Below are 17645 nucleotides of genomic sequence, written 5' to 3'. Positions count from 1 at the left end.
TACCACAGGGAGCCGCAAACAAGCGTATTTCCCTCTGCTTGCGGTAGCATCTTTGGCCCACACAGACGTGCCTTCTGGCTCTGTTTGGTTTGCGCAGCTGATACCCAAGCTGCTCTCATTTCTCTCTTTCAGTTGGAGCAGATTCTCATCGGTAACTATTCCTGCCCGGCAATCGAACTCCCCCTGAGGTCGTCTCCTGGAGTGTCACCAACCACAGAAGCGAGACTCCCTCAGGTGGGCGTAGATGTGGAGAACGCGGCCTCTGACTGCTACAACCCTCCTCCTGAGAGGTCCCCCTCAGACGGGGGAGAGAAGGGAAGCTTGTAGGAGCCCGGCAGGCAGGTGTGAGAAATGGTCTGACTCAACTGTATAGCAGCAAGGGACTGGGTATATGGCCCCATGAGAGGGCCCGAGGCTTGGATCCAGGGCCCTCATCCATATCCCATAGCTGGGAATCCTCAGACCCAGTCACCTGACACTGCCCAGCTGGGTTGGATCATTCCCGGATCCTGCTTCCTGGGCAGCGCGGACTGCTCCCCAGCCTCCTTGGCCCTGTGACAGTGTCCCTTTTACAGACCACTCCGGTGGGGACCACAGAGAGGAAAAGCGAACAAATCATTAATAGAACGCACGCGTGCCGGATCTGAGAGAGAAGAACTAGAGGACACCAAATGAAATTAATGGGGAGCAGGTTTAAAACTAATAAAAGAAAGTTCTTCTTCACACAGCGTGTAGTCAACCCGTGGAACTCCTTGCCAGAGGAGGCTGTGAAGGCTAGGACTATAGCAGAGTTTAAAGAGAAGCTAGATAATTTCCTGGAGGTTAGGTCCATAAAAGGCTATTAGCCAGGGTATAGAATTGGTGTCCTTGGCCTCTGTTTGTCAGAGACTGGAGAGGGATGGCAGGAGACAAATCGCTTGATCATTGTCTTCGGTCCACCCTCTCTGGGGCACCTGCTGCTGGCCACTGTCAGCAGACAGGATACTGGGCTAGATGGACCTTTGGTCTGACCCAGTACGGCCGTTCTTACGTTCTTATGTTATGAGATACATTTGGCAAAGGGACAGGGACATCTCAGGGCAGAAGGAGGTGGAAGATTGGTGGGTCCCCTTCCTCTGGCAGTCAGAGACCAGGATGTGGGCAGGCGTGGCTAGAGACGGAGGCCAGGAGCCAGAGCCAAAGTCAGGAGTCGGAGGCTTATCTGGAGAGTAGTGAGGCTGGGGCAGAGCTGGAACAAAGCTGGGAACAGGCCTACACAGATGTTATCTCGGCCAGGGGCAAATGCTTTGAGTGCCTGCCAAGCTGCCGCTGCTGAACCTAAAATCCAGGCTGCTGCTGCTGCCTCTTAAGCAGCCTTCTATAGGCCAGCTTCACTCATCAGCTGGCCCAGAGACTGGCTGTGCTGTGGGCCCCGATTCCTGATGAGGGCCTGTCTCTAGCAGTTGCTTGGGTCTGAAACCACCAGTCCCACTTCTCCCTTGGACAGGAGCAGGGAGCGGGTGGGTTTGCACGTGCTGTTCCTGGCCCTGCCAGATCCTCCTGCCTCAAGCAATAAACTCCCCAAGGCTCTTGGGCCTCTCTGTGTCCTGCTAGACTTTGCCTTCCACTCTGCCTGTGTTTGAATTGCAGATGCTGCCCTCTCCCTGCTCCAGAGGCTGTGACCCAGGGGAGTGTCAATGCTACCCCTGGATTGGCCTCAGCACTGCTGTTACGCACGCACGTGAGGGTTGCAGCCCTGGGGCATACAGCATGGAGCAGGTGGGTCTATTTTGCTGGTCCGGAGGGTGCCCACAGGAGTTTGAGTGACCGAGGGCCCTGCCAGAGAGCAAGAAGCTGGCTGGATTGGGCAAGGGCTGGGGAATTCGACAACCATTTGAAACATGGGCTAGCTCAGATGACCAGATCTTATGTTCCGGGGTACACATTGATCCTCTATGGCAGGGGGTCTGGGGCCTCTGACCCACAGAAAATCAGTCGGGGGCTGCACACAAGTGAGAAGCCCCTGATTGAGAAGTAGAAAGACACACCCCACATGCCCCTTGCACCAGAGCCTGGGGGGGCCCAGGCTAGCAGACTGTGTGCTCCAGCCCCATGGTGGGCCAGTGGGGGGGTTGGAGTGCCAGTGCAGGCTCCTCAATGCTGGGGGTCCCTGACATTCAGGGGCTAGATCCAGGCAAGCCAGGGGCTGCATCCACCCCCCGGGCCTGAGGTTCCCCACCCCTGCTCCCTTTGTGTCCTTTCTCCCTTTGTACTGCATTGTTGCATTGGGGCAATGGAGTTGAATGGGAGTTGCAGGGGACTCCGCAGTTTTCAGCAGCTCAGGCCACGAATTTAGATGTTTAAATATGGACTTAAGAGCCTCCTAGTTCTGAAAGTCTTGGAGCCTTTGTTCTAGGTTGCGGAGAGAGTTCCTTGTAGCTGGAAGGCAAATGGGAAGCAAGGAGAAGTGGAAGTAATTGTAGTGCATGGGAAACATGACTACAGCTTGTCCATTTGCAATCCAGCCTGGGTGTTGTCCTGCGGGCGAGTGGTCTTGCTGAGACCAGGCCTCCTGCAGGAAGAAGGCCATGCGTATCTCTTCTGCCATGTGTGTATCTCTTCTGCTCTGAGCCCACCAGCACCGTGCTAGCGGAGAGGGGGTCCTCCTAGCTTCTGTCCCAGCGCTATGTGTGAAGCACAGAGATACCCCTATTGACTAAGCTACAGGAGGGCTCACATTCCACTGCCATGTGGCCTCCTTTGCCAGCAGCTCCTTGTCACTGGGGAGCCAGCAGGTCGGAAGTGCACACTTTGCCAGATGGCCTTCAGGGTGAGCTTCCTGCTCTGTGTCTCCAGCATCCTGGCCAAAGGCGTCCGGATTCTGGCTGCCTTCGCCACTCCCCTGGGAAGGCCAACAAAGCTGCAGGTCAGCTTTTATCTGATCATCCTCCCAGCTCTGCAGTGCATCATCTGCTTTCTCTGGCTTCTTGGCCCACCTGAGGCCAGGCATTCCTACCCCAAGAATTCCGTCTATCTGTTCATCGTGTGCTTCAACAAAACAGGCGCCAGCTTCTCCTGCAGCAGTGGGTACCTCTGTTCCCTGCCTGCCTGCTGCCATGAAAACCCACTCCCTGCCTAGGATAACAAACACATCTGCAGTTCTTTGCCTCTTTCTGCTGCCTTTCCAAGCATTTGCCCTCCTCCGATACTGCCTGGTCTCTCTCGGAGGATGGAGTTCTACTCTGCCAATCCCCTTGCATCTGGCAATTTTCAAATAAGTGCTTGACGCTGCATTCTAAAGGGACTGCCATCTCCCCCTCTTCTTCTGCTCTGGCCAAGCTGAAGAGAGGTTGGGTGAGGGTTGTGGGGAAGGGAAGGGTAAGAAATCCCTCCTGCTCTGCTGCTTCCCATGGTGGTGAACATAAAAGGGGACTTTGCCAGGAAAGCCCTCGCCAGTTATCTGGTTATACTGTATTTACAGAGGATATTTCAGTTCTACATCTTCAAACTACTTTGCCAAAAGCAGGAAAGCTGGTTGCTTGGACTTAGTCAGATGATCTGGGTTCAGTTCCTGTCTCAGCCACGAACTCCCAGTGTGCCCTTGAGCGTGTCATTAAAAAAAAAAAAAAAAGTTCGGTGCCTCAGTTTCCCCTTCTATATAATGGGGATCAAAAGACTCCTTTCGCTCACCCATTATCTGTCTTGCCTATCTAGATTGCAAGATCTCCAGGGCAGAGGGTGTGTGTGTGTGTGTGTGTGTGGCATGCACACACACACACATATGCAGTGTCTGGTACCATGGGGCCCTGATCTCAGACAGGGCCTCTAGGCACTGCTATAACCCCCATCTTAAATGATGATGATCCCCATTTCACAGAGATGCCAGTGCCTGTCTGAGATCTCCCAGTGGATCCATGGCAGAGCCAGGGATAACTTCCAGAGCTCCCCACTCCTGCTCGGATACTCTGTGCTCTGACTCCCGCTTGGCCTGATGGTTAGTGCGATGTCTGGGACGGGCTGACCCCGCACCGCAGGAATGAGTGCCATTGTCTGTGAGTTAACCCAACCCGCAATGTCCAAGAGCTGGCACCATCACCTTTATTTCACCCACTGTCTTTTTCTCGGTGTCCTATTCGCTAAATCCTTTCCCAGCACTAGGTCATCGGTAAATACTGAAGTGGCTTGGGAGAGACACCTTGCTTCCCCTGCCCCCAACAGTGAGAGAACTGTCTATTTCCAGACCCCCATCAAACCCCCCCAAAATGCTAACACGCTCAGAGTGCTGACTGCAAACAGAGAGAAGAGATTCCATAACCCCTCCAGGGACTTTGCTTTTCATTGGACGTGGAATGTGCTCAGGCGCTAGGGTGATGGGCAGCAGGATAAAACCCTAAGAAATGGGATATATGCTTTTATCCTAGCCCCTTGTTCTACCTGGGGAAGGAAGCCCAGCAAAACCCATATCCAGAACACTGCTGTGCTGCTGGCCATGGTAGTGGAGCTGCCTGCTGTCTTATATTAATGAGTTTGTAGCCCCACCATGTGCCTGCTAAGGAAATAGCATGTCTGTGTACTCCCAGCTTTGGGCTAATGCTGGGACTCCTTTGAGTCAACATCATTTGATTCATCAGTGACAACACTAAATGGGTCGAATACACATCAGGTCTTTCACCATTGGCTTGGCGTTGGAGTTGTGGCAGGAATGGATTTGGCCCAACATCTGGTAAACACAGCGACTTCAAGATCTTTAAAAACTAAATAGAGCACACTCCAGAATTCAGCCAGTGAGGCTGATTGGGTCCAGGAGGTTCCTAGGGAAAGAATCATAGAATACTAGGAGGGGAAGGGACCTCGAGAGGTCATCGAGTCCAGTCCCCTGCCCTCATGGCAGGACCAAATACTGTCTAGACCATCCCTGATAGACATTTATCTAACCTGCTCTTAAATATCTCCAGAGATGGGGATTCCACAACCTCCCTGGGCAATTTATTCCAGTGTTTGACTACCCTGACAGGAACTTTTTCCTAAAGTCCAACCTAAACCTCCCTTGTTGCAGTTTAAGCCCATTGCTTCTTGTTCTATCTTCAGAGGCCAAGATGAACAAGTTTTCTCCTTCTTCCTTATGACACCCTTTTAGATACCTGAAAATTGCTATCATGTCCCCCCTCAATCTTCTCTTTTCTAAACTAAACAAACCCAAGTCTTTCAGCCTTCCTTCATAAGTCATGTTCTCTAGACCTTTAACCATTCTTGTTGCCTTTCTCTGGACCCTCTCCAATTTCTCCACATCTTTCTTGAAATGCGGTGCCCAGAACTGGACACAATACTCCAACTGAGGCGTAACCAGTGCAGAGTAAAGCAGAAGAATGACTTCTCGTGTCTTGCTCACAACACACCTGTTAATGCATCCCAGAATCATGTTTGCTTTTTTTGCAACAGCATCACACTGCCGACTCATATTTAGCTTGTGGTCCACTATAACCCCTAGATCCCTTTCTGCCGTACTCCTTCCTAGACAGTCGCTTCCCATTTTGTATGTGTGAAACTGATTGTTCCTTTCTAAGCGGAGCACTTTGCATTTATCTTTCTTAAATGTCATCCTGTTTACCTCAGACCATTTCTCCGATTTGTCCAGATCATTTTGAATTATGACCCTATCCTCCAGAGCAGTCGCAACCCCTCCCAGCTTGGTATCATCTGCAAACTTAATAAGCGTACTTTCTATGCCAATATCTAAATCATTGATGAAGATATTGAACAGAGGCCGTCCCAAAACAGACCCCTGCGGAACCCCACTTGTTATACCTTTCCAGCAGGAATGCGAACCATTAATAACTACTCTCTGAGTACGGTTATCCAGCCAGTTATGCACACACCTTATAGTAGCCCCATCTAAGTTGTATTTGCCTAGTTCATTGATAAGAATATCATGCGAGACCGTATCAAACACCTTACTAAAGTCTAGGTATACCACATCCACCGCTTTTCCCTTATCCACAAGACTCGTTATCCTATCAAAAAAAGCAATCAGATTGGTTTGTCATAATTTGTTCTTTACAAATCCATGCTGGCTATTCCCTATCACCTTGCCACCTTCCAAGTGTTTACAGATGATTTCCTTAATTACTTGCTCCATTATCTTCCCTGGCACAGAAGTCAAACTAACTGGTCTGTAGTTTCCTGGGTAGTTCTTATTTCCCTTTTTATAAATGGGCACTATATTTGCCCTTTTCCAGTCTTCTAAATGACAGCTAGAGGCTCAGATACCTCCTCTATCAGCTCCTTGAGTGTTCTAGGCTGCATTTCATCAGGCCCTGGTGACTTGCAGGCATCTAACTTTTCTAGGTGATTTTTAACTTGTTCTTTTTTTATTTTATCTTCTAAACCTACCTCCTTCCCACTAGCAATCACTGTTAGGCGTTCCTTCATCTCAGTGAAGACCGAAACAAAGAAGTCCTTAAGCATCCCTGCCATTTCCAAGTTTCCTGCTACTGTTTCTCTCTCCTCACTGACCAGTGGGCCTACCCTGTCCTTGGTCTTCCTCTTGCTTCTCGGCTGTGTCTACACTGGGCCACTTATTCCGGAAACGCAGCCACTTTTCCAGAATAAGCCCAGAGCTGTCTACACTGGCCCCTTGAATTTCCGGAAAAGCACTGACGATCTACTGTAAGAAATCAGCTGCTTTTCCGGAAAAACTATGCTGCTCTCGCTCGGGCAAAAGTCCTTTTTCCGGAAAACTGTTCCGGAAAAGAGCCAGTGTAGACAGCACAGCAGTGTTTTCCACAAAAAAGCCCCGATCGTGAAAATGACGATTGGGGCTTTTTTGCGGAAAAGCGCGTCTACATTGGCAACGGACGCTTTTCCAGAAAAAGGGCTTTTCCGGAAAAGCATCCTGCCAATGTAGATGCTCTTTTTCCGGAAATACTTATAACGGAAAACTGTTCTGTTTTAAGCATTTCCGGAAATTCATGCCAGTGTAGACGTAGCCCTAATGTATTTATAAAAAGTCTTCTTGTTTCCCTTTATTCCAGTAGCTAGTTTGAGCTAATCTTGTGAATTGTGGTCTCTACCTGTCCAGCATGGAAATGTTTTGTATTTAAGCATCTCATGAAGGCTGTATTAATAAGATAAATGCTGTTGCTTCATTAAATAGATCTATGAAGGCAGAGTACCCATGAAGAAGTCTGAATAAGTGAACTTATTCCTTTGCTTTCTCTTGGTAACACTTTATTTCACTCTTTCTTTGCATTGCCTTCTCTCTGCCTTCCTGTCCTGTTTCCTCAGGCTTGAAACACCACTTGTACAACTGTCGCCTCATGCCTCAATAGACATAGAAAGGAATATGTAACTCTCATTCGCATTCTCAGAATAAAAACAAGAAAGAACAAATGTATGGGCTCCGCGAGAGAGTTGTGTGTGTCCCTCTTCTCGCAGCGGCTGCAGATGTGAGAATAAACTGGTTGCTGTCTCTGCAAACCAGCAGGCATCTTCAAAGAGTGACTGTCGTTCTCAGGCCGACTAACCATGTTCTTCTGACCCCTCAGTGATGTGGCCCCCGACTGAGGAGAAAGACTCTCCATGCATTCCCCTCGCACACCAGCACTTGGGGGGCCCCAGGCTAATACATTTTGTGTGCTCCAGATCAGTGGGAGACAGCGGGGGACTGTCCCACCAGCACAGGCTCCCCAGTGCTGGGGGGAGGAGCTCTGAGCCTCAGGGGCCCAGATCCAGGCAAGCCGGGGGCCGCATGTGCGCCCCTGGCCTTAGGTTCCCCACCCCTGAAGCCAGAGAATAGACCATTTAGAGCATTACAAGCAAACACAAGATTCTAAGGAAGGGGCAAGACAGATGCAGATTTTATTTTGCCATTTCATTAAACCTACTTCCCGTCACACTCCTCCTTTTCCCCCCACAATTTGCCCTGTTAGGATCCTACACTAACAGTCAGCAGTTGCATTGTGCATCTGTCCCAAGGTACCTGTTGCCAGGGTGTTGTGCTGGTCGCATCCCTGCCACTCTTGGCTCCTGGGCACGGCTGCCCTCACAGCAGAGGGAGATCTCAGCAGTGTCTTAGTTACTCCAGGTACGTGCTGAGTGGAGCCGGGTTTCGGGTGTGTAACAACACAGAACTGCCCGTGCTGGTAACCATGGATGCGGTTATCTACACAGCCAGCCAGCAAGCGGCGAAGGGCTGTGGAGGGGAGCCCTGCAGACAGCCGCTGGAGCGCCGACAGGATGTCTCGCTTCTTAGGGGGCTGCTTTTTGCTCTCTGCCTGGCTGCTTTGCCCGCTTTGCTGCTTGGGCCAAACGGAGAGCAGCTCCACCCCGCCAGGGAACTGCGGCCCCAGGCAGTTCCTCAACACCGAGCTGTTTCAGTGCAGTCCGTGTGGGGAGGCCCTGGTGAAAAGCCCCGACGGTGAGTGGGAGCGGGCGATGCTGTAAGGTGGGTCCGGATCCGAGTACCCCCGGCCTTTGGGGCTGAATTTTGCAGTGAGCCGGTGCCCTCACTCCCTCTGGCACCTCTCAGGGCTCCTGCTCTGGAATGGGCCAAGCCAGCCCCCCAGCTCTGAGCTCTCAGGGGGAGGCAGATGCTGTGAAACCTAAACCCTAATGTTGGGATTCGGGCCTGTCTTTTGTTTGCGTTCAAACAGCGTCTCTCCAACTTTTTGGCCCACCTTGCTCAACACAAACCTTTCCACAGCCCACCAGCCAACCACCCATGATGACAAAATGGGTACCGGAGCAGGCTGAGGTGGGGAGAGGCGGTCAGGTTGGGAGGTTGCTACGGGGCGGAATAGGGATAAGGGTTTGGCTAGGAGGTTGGGCGCAGGAGAGGGCTTGGGGTGAGGGTGTGGCCGGGAGGTTGGGCGCAGGAGTGGGATGGGGTGGGTCTGGGCAGGAGGTTGGGCGCAAGAGTGGAATGGGGTGGGTCTGGCCAGGAGGTTGGGCGCAGGAGTGGGATGGGGTGGGTCTGGCCGGGAGGTTGGGCGCAGGAGTGGGATGGGGTGGGTCTGGCCGGGAGGTTGGGCGCAGGAGCGGGATGGGGTGGGTCTGGCCGGGAGGTTGGGCGCAGGAGCGGGATGGGGTGGGTCTGGCCGGGAGGTTGGGCGCAGGAGCGGGCTGGGGTGGGTCTGGCCGGGAGGTTGGGCGCAGGAGCGGGCTGGGGTGGGTCTGGCCGGGAGGTTGGGCGCAGGAGCGGGTTGGGGTGGGTCTGGCCGGGAGGTTGGGCGCAGGAGCGGGCTGGGGTGGGTCTGGCCGGGAGGTTGGGCGCAGGAGCGGGCTGGGGTGGGTCTGGCCGGGAGGTTGGGCGCAGGAGCGGGCTGGGGTGGGTCTGGCCGGGAGGTTGGGCGCAGGAGAGGGCTTGGGGTGAGGGTGTGGCCGGGAGGTTGGGCGCAGGAGTGGGATGGGGTGGGTCTGGCCAGGAGGTTGGGTGCAGGAGCGGGCTGGGGGTGGGTCTGGCCGGGAGGTTGGGTGCAGGAGCGGGCTGGGGGTGGGTCTGGCCGGGAGGTTGGGTGCAGGAGCGGGCTGGGGGTGGGGGTCTGGCTGAGAGGTTGGGCGCAGGAGCGGGCTGGGGGTGGGTCTGGCCGGGAGGTTGGGTGCAGGAGCGGGTTGGGGGTGGGTCTGGCCGGGAGGTTGGGTGCAGGAGCGGGCTGGGGGTGGGGGGGGGGTCTGGCTGAGAGGTTGGGCGCAGGAGCAGGCTGGGGGTGAGTCTGGCTGGGAGGTTGGGCGCAGGAGCGGGCTGGGGTGGGGGTCTGGCTGGGAGGTTGGGCGCAGGAGCGGGCTGGGGGTGGGGGTCTGGCTGAGAGGTTGGGCGCAGGAGCGGGCAGGGGGTGAGTCTGGCTGGGAGGTTGGGCGTAGGAGCGGGCTGGGGTGGGGGTCTGGCCGGGAGGTTGGGCGCAGGAGCGGGCTGAGGGTGGGGGTCTGGCCGGGAGGTTGGGCGCAGGAGCGGGCTGAGGGTGGGGGTCTGGCCGGGAGGTTGGGCGCAGGAGCGGGCTGAGGGTGGGGGTCTGGCCGGGAGGTTGGGCGCAGGAGCGGGCTGAGGGTGGGGGTCTGGCCGGGAGGTTGGGTGCAGGAGCGGGCTGAGGGTGGGGGTCTGGCCGGGAGGTTGGGCGCGGGAGCGGGCTGGGGGTGGGGGTCTGGCCGGGAGGTTGGGCGCGGGAGCGGGCTGGGGGTGGGGGGGGTGGGGGTCTGGCCGGGAGGTTGGGCGCGGGAGCGGGCTGGGGGTGGGGGGGTCTGGCCGGGAGGTTGGGCGCGGGAGCGGGCTGGGGGTGGGGGTGTCTGGCCGGGAGGTTGGGCGCGGGAGCGGGCTGGGGGTGGGGGGGTCTGGCCGGGAGGCTGGGCGCGGGAGCGGGCTGGGGGTGGGGGTCTGGCCGGGAGGTTGGGCGCGGGAGCGGGCTGGGGGTGGGGGGGTCTGGCCGGGAGGTTGGGCGCGGGAGCGGGCTGGGGGTGGGGGTGTCTGGCCGGGAGGTTGGGCGCGGGAGCGGGCTGGGGGGGGGTGGGGGGGTCTGGCTGGGAGGTTGGGCGCAGGAGTGGGCTGAGGGGGCGTGTCCGGGAGGGATTCCGACCAATGGGATCAGCAGGGAAAGTCTCCAGGTGAGCAGTTTCCTGCACGGCTGTTTCCCCAGCTGGGGGGAGGGGGACTAGCAGCAGATGGATCCCCCCACGAGCTGGAGACAGCCTGCAAGGCTCGGGGCTCCCTCTCCCCACTGTGGGAAGCCAACCCTTGGGGGCGGCGTGTGGGCCTGGAGTGCCAGCATGGGCTCCCCACTGTGGGTTAGCCCTGAGCCTGTGGCCCGCCTGCAAGATGGTCGCAGACCAGTCGTGAGCCTCGGCCACGCTTTGAAAAGCCGCGCACGCCATGGAAAACCTGCCTGGGCCCCTGGCCGTGGGTGTCCACCTTGCGTTGATGGAGGAGCCTCCGTTGCGTATGAGCCAAAGCCAGCCCAGTGCTCCGCCATCTCTTCTGGCCAACGCCGGTGCGTCTCTATTGCCTCTGCCAGTGGGAGGCAGGGTGGCCAGGCAGCCTGTTTTCAACCAAAGCAGCCAGTTTAAAAAGGCTCTGGGGGCTCCAGGCCGTGCCGCTGACTGGGCTGTGGTGAGTTTGTTCGGCAGTGCAGCGGGGAGAAGGCAGGTTCTGGCCCCCTCCCACATGCAAATCCCCAGCCCCAGCCCTGAGCACCCTCCCACACCCTGAACCCCTCTGTCCCAGCCCCTACCCAGATCCCGCACCCCCAGCCGGAGACCTCACTCCCTCGGCACCCCAAACCTCTGCCCCCACCCAGTGAAGGTGCAGGGGAGGGAATGACGGAGGGAGAGATGTTGGAGCGAGGGGGTGTGGTCTTGGAGAAGGGGTGGGACCTCAGGAAAGGGGCGGGGCTGGAGCAGGGCAGGGGCAGGGTGTTCAGTTGTGTGCAATGAGCGAGGTGGCAACCCTACCCGGAGGCTGAATGCTGGCGAGCAGCAAAGGTGTCGGCAGAGCTCCACTCAGCTCCAGCGAGGGTGGGGGTGGGGGGTGGGCGGTGGAGTGGCCTGCCAGGGCCTGAGCAGTGCTGACGTGGTAACCCGGCAGCTCCCACCTTCCGCAGCTGCTGATGCGCCTCTCTTTCCTAGGCCTGAGCTGTGTCTGTACCAGCCCGAGGGCGACAGACTGGGCGGCGGAGTGCAATGCTTGTGTAGGTGCAAATCGGGTCCCCACCCCACCTGTATCCCTGTCTCGGGACGCCCGGGCTGCAGTGCTCGGTGTGTCGGCCTCGCCCCCAGACAGCGCGCCAGAGCTAACCTGGCTCTCGCTAGCGCCGGTAACGCTTCCAGGGACACCACAGCAGCCCAGAGCCTGCTCCCAGGCGAGGTAGCCCAGTGGCGATCCGCTGATGCCACCGGTGCGGCGGCTGCTGCTGCTGCTTCTTTGCTCTCGCTAGACCAGAGCCAGCTGGCGCATGCGAACCACATGTCGTGGTGCTGGCTGCAGTGTAGACAGAGCCTCAGTGTCCCCGAGCCCCGTCTGCATCCAGACTGTTCTCTTCCCTGCAGAGCTCCCGGCAGCCCGCCTCGCTCTGGGAGGCCACCTTTCTGGATGGCAGTTTCCTGGCTTGCAATGTAAGTAACTCAGCTGCTACCTGCTTGGGCGGTTTCCTCTCCCTTCAGAGCAGAAGGATCAGACCCACTAACGGGGGAGCCAAGGGGGCAATTGCCTCAGGGCCCCGCATCCCCATGGAGCATTCCGGAAGGCTGTTGGGGATGCCTGGGAAGGTGGGGGCGCCGTGGTCTGGGTGGTGTGGACCCCTTGCCTGGGGCCCGGGGAAGCTGTGGGCTCCCCTAAGATGGATGGTCTAGATCAGAGCTAATTAGCTTGCGGCCCGTGGTTTGCAGCCCACAGTGCAGTTTGGGTTTACACGGGGCTCAACCCGTGGCCCACAGGTGGGATCCTTTGAACGTGGCCTCCACTGGGAACATGCTCCGCAACGGCGAGGTGTCTCCCAGGCGGGGCGAGCGTTGAAAGACGCAAGCGGAGGGGCTGGCCGGAACAGGCGAGTGCAGGGTGTCAGCATTTCTAGCTCCCAGGGAGGAGGTGCCGGGAGTGCTGAGGCATTGTGGGAAGTGCTGGCTGCTTAGCCTAGTGGGCAGAGCCTGAGAGGTGCTGACTGGCTCACACTGGCCACGTTTAAGGCTTAGTCTTTGTAATCGTGCCCGTCAGTGTGAAGAAAATTATTTGCATATATTTGCATATATTTGCATGTACATGCAACCCCACTTAAATTGCGGCCCTCGGCATGTGCTACGAGTATCATTGTTGCCCTCCGGGCTTCCAAAGTTGAGTAGCCCTGGTCTAGATGCTAGGGCGTGAGCATGGGATTCAGGAGAGAGGGTGGGTTCATTTCTCTGCTTTGCCACAGACTTGCTATGTGACTTTGGGCAGATCACTTAGTTGCTCTGCCCCTCAATGTTCCCCCCTGTAAAATGGGAATAACGGCTCTGCCTTAGTGGGTTAGGAGGGTAAATATTGTGAGGCACTCGTTTGCCACAGTGAGGGAGCTGTGTACCACCCCGAGAGAGCTTTTGTTGCCAGGAGTCTATTGTCTGGGGGTGTCTGTCGCATGAAGGAAGTCTGCCATCAAAGGGGCGGGCTGGGATGGAAGTCAGAGGAGCTCAGAAGGGCAGGTGCACGCTGCTTTCTCTCGGGGAGAGCTGTTTTGTCTGTCTGTCTTTGTTTGTCTTACTTGAAAGCCCAAGCCACCTAGCCTGAAACGGCAGGAGTAAAACAAGAGCTGGATGGCTGGTGCTGTACCGGTGCTCGATGGGGTTGCTAGCATGGGGTAGCTTATTCCTCTCCCCCCTGGGTGGTTGTATTGGGATAACCCCCGTGCCTTTCCCTCATGACAACCCGGCCTTCTTTGCGCTCTCCCTAGAACTCCTGCAACCTGACGGCCTGCGAGCTCCTCACCAACGCCGTCACTCTGAACGCCTTCTCCTGGGAGAGCAGGGCCTATGACTTGTACGTGAAGGCTAAGTAAGTCCCGTTGGGCCTGTGGAGCCGGGTGACGAGCTGGGTGACAAGCCGCTGCCGCTGGAAGGGCATTGACAGCAGGAGAGCGGCGGCCCCTCTCTTCATGCCAAAATGGAGTCCTCGTGCAGAGAATATGCAAGCGCATCCTTCCCTCGCGTGACCCGTACATACATCGAGCCTTGTGCCATCCATGGGGTTTGAGTTTGGGCCAGAATAGGCAGTGGAAGTTCCTTTCCTATTATATTTTCCTCTCCTGGCCCAATCTATGTTGACCTTAACCCAGAAGGTGCCAGCAATAGGGTGAGACGAGGTAGTTCCGTGTTCATGGTTTATTCAGCAGGTTTCTCTGCTGAGGAGGCCAGGAAAATTGGCCGTTAGGCGCCCATATTATCGCTCTGGCATGTGGATAGGAGGAAATAAGACCTATTCGCTCACCAAACAACTAGCAGAAGCGAATTGATCCTGGTCTTTACTGGCATCGCCTAGGCTCAAAACGGTGCCCTAGAGGTGAAAGCTGAGTGAAAATCCTGCAGGGGGCAGGATTGGGAGGGGGATGCACAGGGTGAGATGATCCAATAGAGCTTTGGTCCAAGTCATTTAAAAAGCAGCAGACTCCTGATAATCCAGATTGCTTGGGAGACACTGAGGGTGTTTAGATGATCACTACAGGCTGAACCTCTTACATCCAAGACTCTCTGATCCGGCAACATCCATGCTCCAGCAGGACCAAACAGCCCTGGTGGCTGGGAGCAGGAGCCAGCTGGGAGTCCGGCAGCAGCAGGGAGCCCCAGTCCCGGGGAGCTCTGACCGGGCTGGCAGTAGTGGGACTGGTTGCGGCCAGTGATCCATGACCCCAGGGAGGGAGCCCCATGCCCAGACAGCAGTAGAGGGGCTGGAAGTAGCCAGAGAACTCCAGTCCCAGGGATTCCCAGCTGGCCGGTGGCAGGGTGCCGGGGCCTGGGATCTGAGCCCAAGTCCAGCGGCAGTGGCTGGATCCTAGGACCAGAGCCAAAAGCGGATCCGGCAGCAGGGAGGGGTTGTGGACTGAAAGCCAGTGGCAAGGGATCTCCCCAGGACTGGCAAATTCCCTAGTTCGGGGCTGGTCAAATCCCAAGGGTGCCGGACCAGGGAGGGCCAACCTGCAGTTGGACTAACCTGGCGCCTACATCCATATCTATTTAAAGGAGACAGGATTTGTTTTTGTTTTCAGGAGCCAGAACCTTCCAAAGCTGTTGTATAGCAACACAGGACTGCCTCCGCTTTCCTTTGGGAAGAGCTCCAAGGTAAATAGAGCTGAGGCACAGACCGACCTGCAGCGTCACGTGTCTAAATTAAAAGCCAAGAAATGATGCAGCTGCTCTTCACTCCTTAACCCGGGGCCTATTCCTGGCACCTTTTAGAGCCCCTCTTGCTTCACTTTCACCCTAAACTGCTGTACGTGGGGTATTGGCCCCTTCCTGGTCTCGTTTGGTGCCCATGCAGAGACCTGGACAGCTTAAGTTTCCAGAAGTTGGGGATGGGTCCCTTGAGGATTATTTTTCTGGGCATTCCCTCTGGGGCAGCTGGCATCAGCCACTGTCAGAACACAGGACACCCAGTGTGGCTAGATGGACCCAGTGTGTCTGTTCTTATCTAAGTTATCTCTCTCCGTGGGAAACCATGCGCCTCTAAAATGACCTTACTGAGCAAGCTGGCCTGGGCGCTGAGAACAAGCTCCCTGGCAACCCTGCACTTCGCTAAGATAAAGGCAGTTCTAAAATGCAATCTACCTGCGCTTGGGCATGGAAAACCCTTGGACTTGCTAAGCTCTTCTGCCAAGTTTTGTTCTTGCTGAGTCTCTTCCTCTTCCCGACCCTGAATAGATCAACTTCAAGCTGGTGAAGTACGACGCCAGGGGAAACTTCTTAGGCTGGGAGGGTGTAACAGGCGGCACTTTGCAAGTGAGTTAATTTGATTTTCTCCTTGGTGTGACCTCAGAGCCCATGCGGGGAATTTAGCTCTAGCACTCGGAGATAGAATCATAGAATACTAGGACTGGAAGGGACCTCGAGAGGTCATCGAGTCCAGTCCCCTGCCCTCATGGCAGGACCAATAACGGAGGGAGTAGTTTAATTTCATCTGATCCCTCAACATTAGCAGAACTGGGGTCCCCTTTTGAACCACTGGGTCTCCGCAGACATGTAATAATAAAGCTACATGACACCCACTCGCCACCTTAATTCTAACTGGCGGGGGGGATGAGTGGAGACACGGAGAACCAGGTGGCTAAAGAACCAAAAACAAAGAGAATGATTGTTGAGGGAGGTGTTTTCTGGGCATCACAAGGGTTGACGTGTTAAGGGCCTTCTCATTAAACATCTTTATTAAAGTCCTATAAGGGGGAGGAACCAGTCTGAGGATGGAAACTGCAGATCACATTACATTTAGGAGGAACTACAATCAAGGCAGAGATGTAGGGGGCTGGAGCCATTCGGAGCATGGAGCAGATATGAATGGAAGGGGCAAACCCAGAAGCAAGGCTGTAGCAGCAGGGGTGACAGTGGGCAGCAAATTAGACAGGCGTTCCCAGTCTGGTAGGAGAAACGGCCAGGAGAGTTTTAGGGCTGCATGGGCAAAGGCTACACACCACAGACTGGAGGAGGAACCAGCTGTCTTCATCCAGCTGTGTGGGCATAGTTACCAGAGTTATTGATGACAAATCAGAGAAGCAACAAAAATAATCCTGGGGCTGAAAATCTAACTGCTGAGTGCAGATCACAAGTTGACGTATGTCCAGCCTGGCAAAGGGATATGTAACAGCAATTGTCTGAATGGGGCTGATGCTGGCTGGGGGCTGGAGGGGTTAGTTAGGATGGAACAGTGGAGTTTATCGAGAGAACTGAAGGAAGGATGAATGATGTAGTGGGTTAGGCATTAAGCTAGGATTTAGAGACCTGGATTTAAGTCTCACCTCTGCCTCCAACTGCCAGTCTGGGTTCCCACCTGTGAAATGAGGATGGAAGCACTGCTCTGCCTCGCAACGAGGGGCGGTGGGGAGTAATGTTCCTTCTAATCATTTCCATCCATGTGCGGAATCATTTTTATGTGCACCAAGGCATGTGTGAATGTGCACCACCAACAGAAACACCAAACCTAGCTGTGGGCACTCTGCTAATCAGCTGGGCGATATTTGAATTTCTTCTGAGCAGCCGCCCGAGTGCACCACTTACAGGGACTGCTGGCGGGGATACATTCCGGGAAAGGGTTGGGAGGTGCTCGGGTACCATGGGAGGAGGAGCTATCTGAGGCGGCGTGTGGAGGTTGGATCGCGGAGAGCACACCTTGATCTGCCACGCTGTGGCAGTCTCCCAAGGGAAGTGGTGGTAGATGGGCCAGCGATGGGATAAAATAGCAGGGAACAATTCAGCATTGGCCGGAAGAAGTGGAAAAGGCTCCCGCTCTAACTGCTGTGGCTGATGGATCACTCTGCACCCCGCCTCATAACGCTGGTGGGAACTCGGGTGTCTGCACCCAGAGGAGAATGAAGGCAGGAGAGAGGGGAGAAAGTGAACCCCCAAACTGAAATGTGCCACCTGCCCACCTCCTTCCCCTCTTTCTACTCCGGGGAGGCTGATCACCCGACAGCGCGCAGGTTCAGGGGGGTCTCCACACTGCCAGGGGGCTCAGACCTCCCCAGAGGTGCAAGGGTGTCCCAAAAAGCAGAACTGGAAGTCTCTGGTGCATGGCACCCCTGCCTGGTCTCAACGCCTTTCCTCCTCCCCCTGCTAGCTCTGTGCAGACCGTCAGAGTGCCCTCGATGCGGCCTACTCCTTTGGGACATCCTACCAACAGTCCGTGAGTTCCATTTTGCGCCTTCCTTGTCATTCCCCGGTCCCTGTGTTGAACTAGCACGAACCCTCCGCCGGTGCTGCTGCAGGGGGCAGCGGGCTGTTTGCCGCAGGCCTTGCATGGCGGCCTTGCAATGAAACGCCCTTATAAGTCACCGGGTTTCCAGAGCTAGTGATTTATTTCCCTCCCTTGAGCCAAAGCAGAGACTTGTCTCTGCCTCCACCCACACCCCGGGTTAATGCATTTGGAAATGATGCTCAATCGATTCATGATATTTTGTGGTCAGACACTGCTGTCTAATGCATCTGTGTCCGTACGCCAGCGCTGGGGCTCT

At 55.8% G+C, this 17645-nt stretch overlaps 1 protein-coding gene and 1 pseudogene across 1 annotated transcript in view; both read left to right on the top strand.

The window, feature by feature from the left end:
* Positions 1-1749: 1749 nt before the first annotated feature.
* Positions 1750-3257, top strand: LOC149523749 (extracellular calcium-sensing receptor-like; annotated as a pseudogene).
* A 4121-nt stretch (positions 3258-7378) lies between these two features.
* Positions 7379-17645, top strand: part of LOC102459691 (meckelin-like) — a 35230-nt gene continuing 24963 nt past the window's right edge. The window contains exons 1-7 of the mRNA XM_075939937.2: positions 7379-8395; positions 11590-11651; positions 12010-12075; positions 13386-13486; positions 14694-14766; positions 15346-15423; positions 17252-17317. Coding sequence (XP_075796052.2) covers positions 8131-8395; positions 11590-11651; positions 12010-12075; positions 13386-13486; positions 14694-14766; positions 15346-15423; positions 17252-17317 — 711 coding nt within the window. The 5' untranslated portion in view covers positions 7379-8130. The remainder of the gene's footprint in view (positions 8396-11589; positions 11652-12009; positions 12076-13385; positions 13487-14693; positions 14767-15345; positions 15424-17251; positions 17318-17645) is intronic.

This window comes from Pelodiscus sinensis, chromosome 12, assembly GCF_052426305.1.
Source record: "Pelodiscus sinensis isolate ZL-2025 chromosome 12, ASM5242630v1, whole genome shotgun sequence".
Classification (NCBI taxonomy): domain Eukaryota; kingdom Metazoa; phylum Chordata; order Testudines; family Trionychidae; genus Pelodiscus; species Pelodiscus sinensis.
The sequence above is the reverse complement of the archived record's forward strand: the minus strand, read 5'-3'. Positions and strand labels throughout refer to the sequence as shown.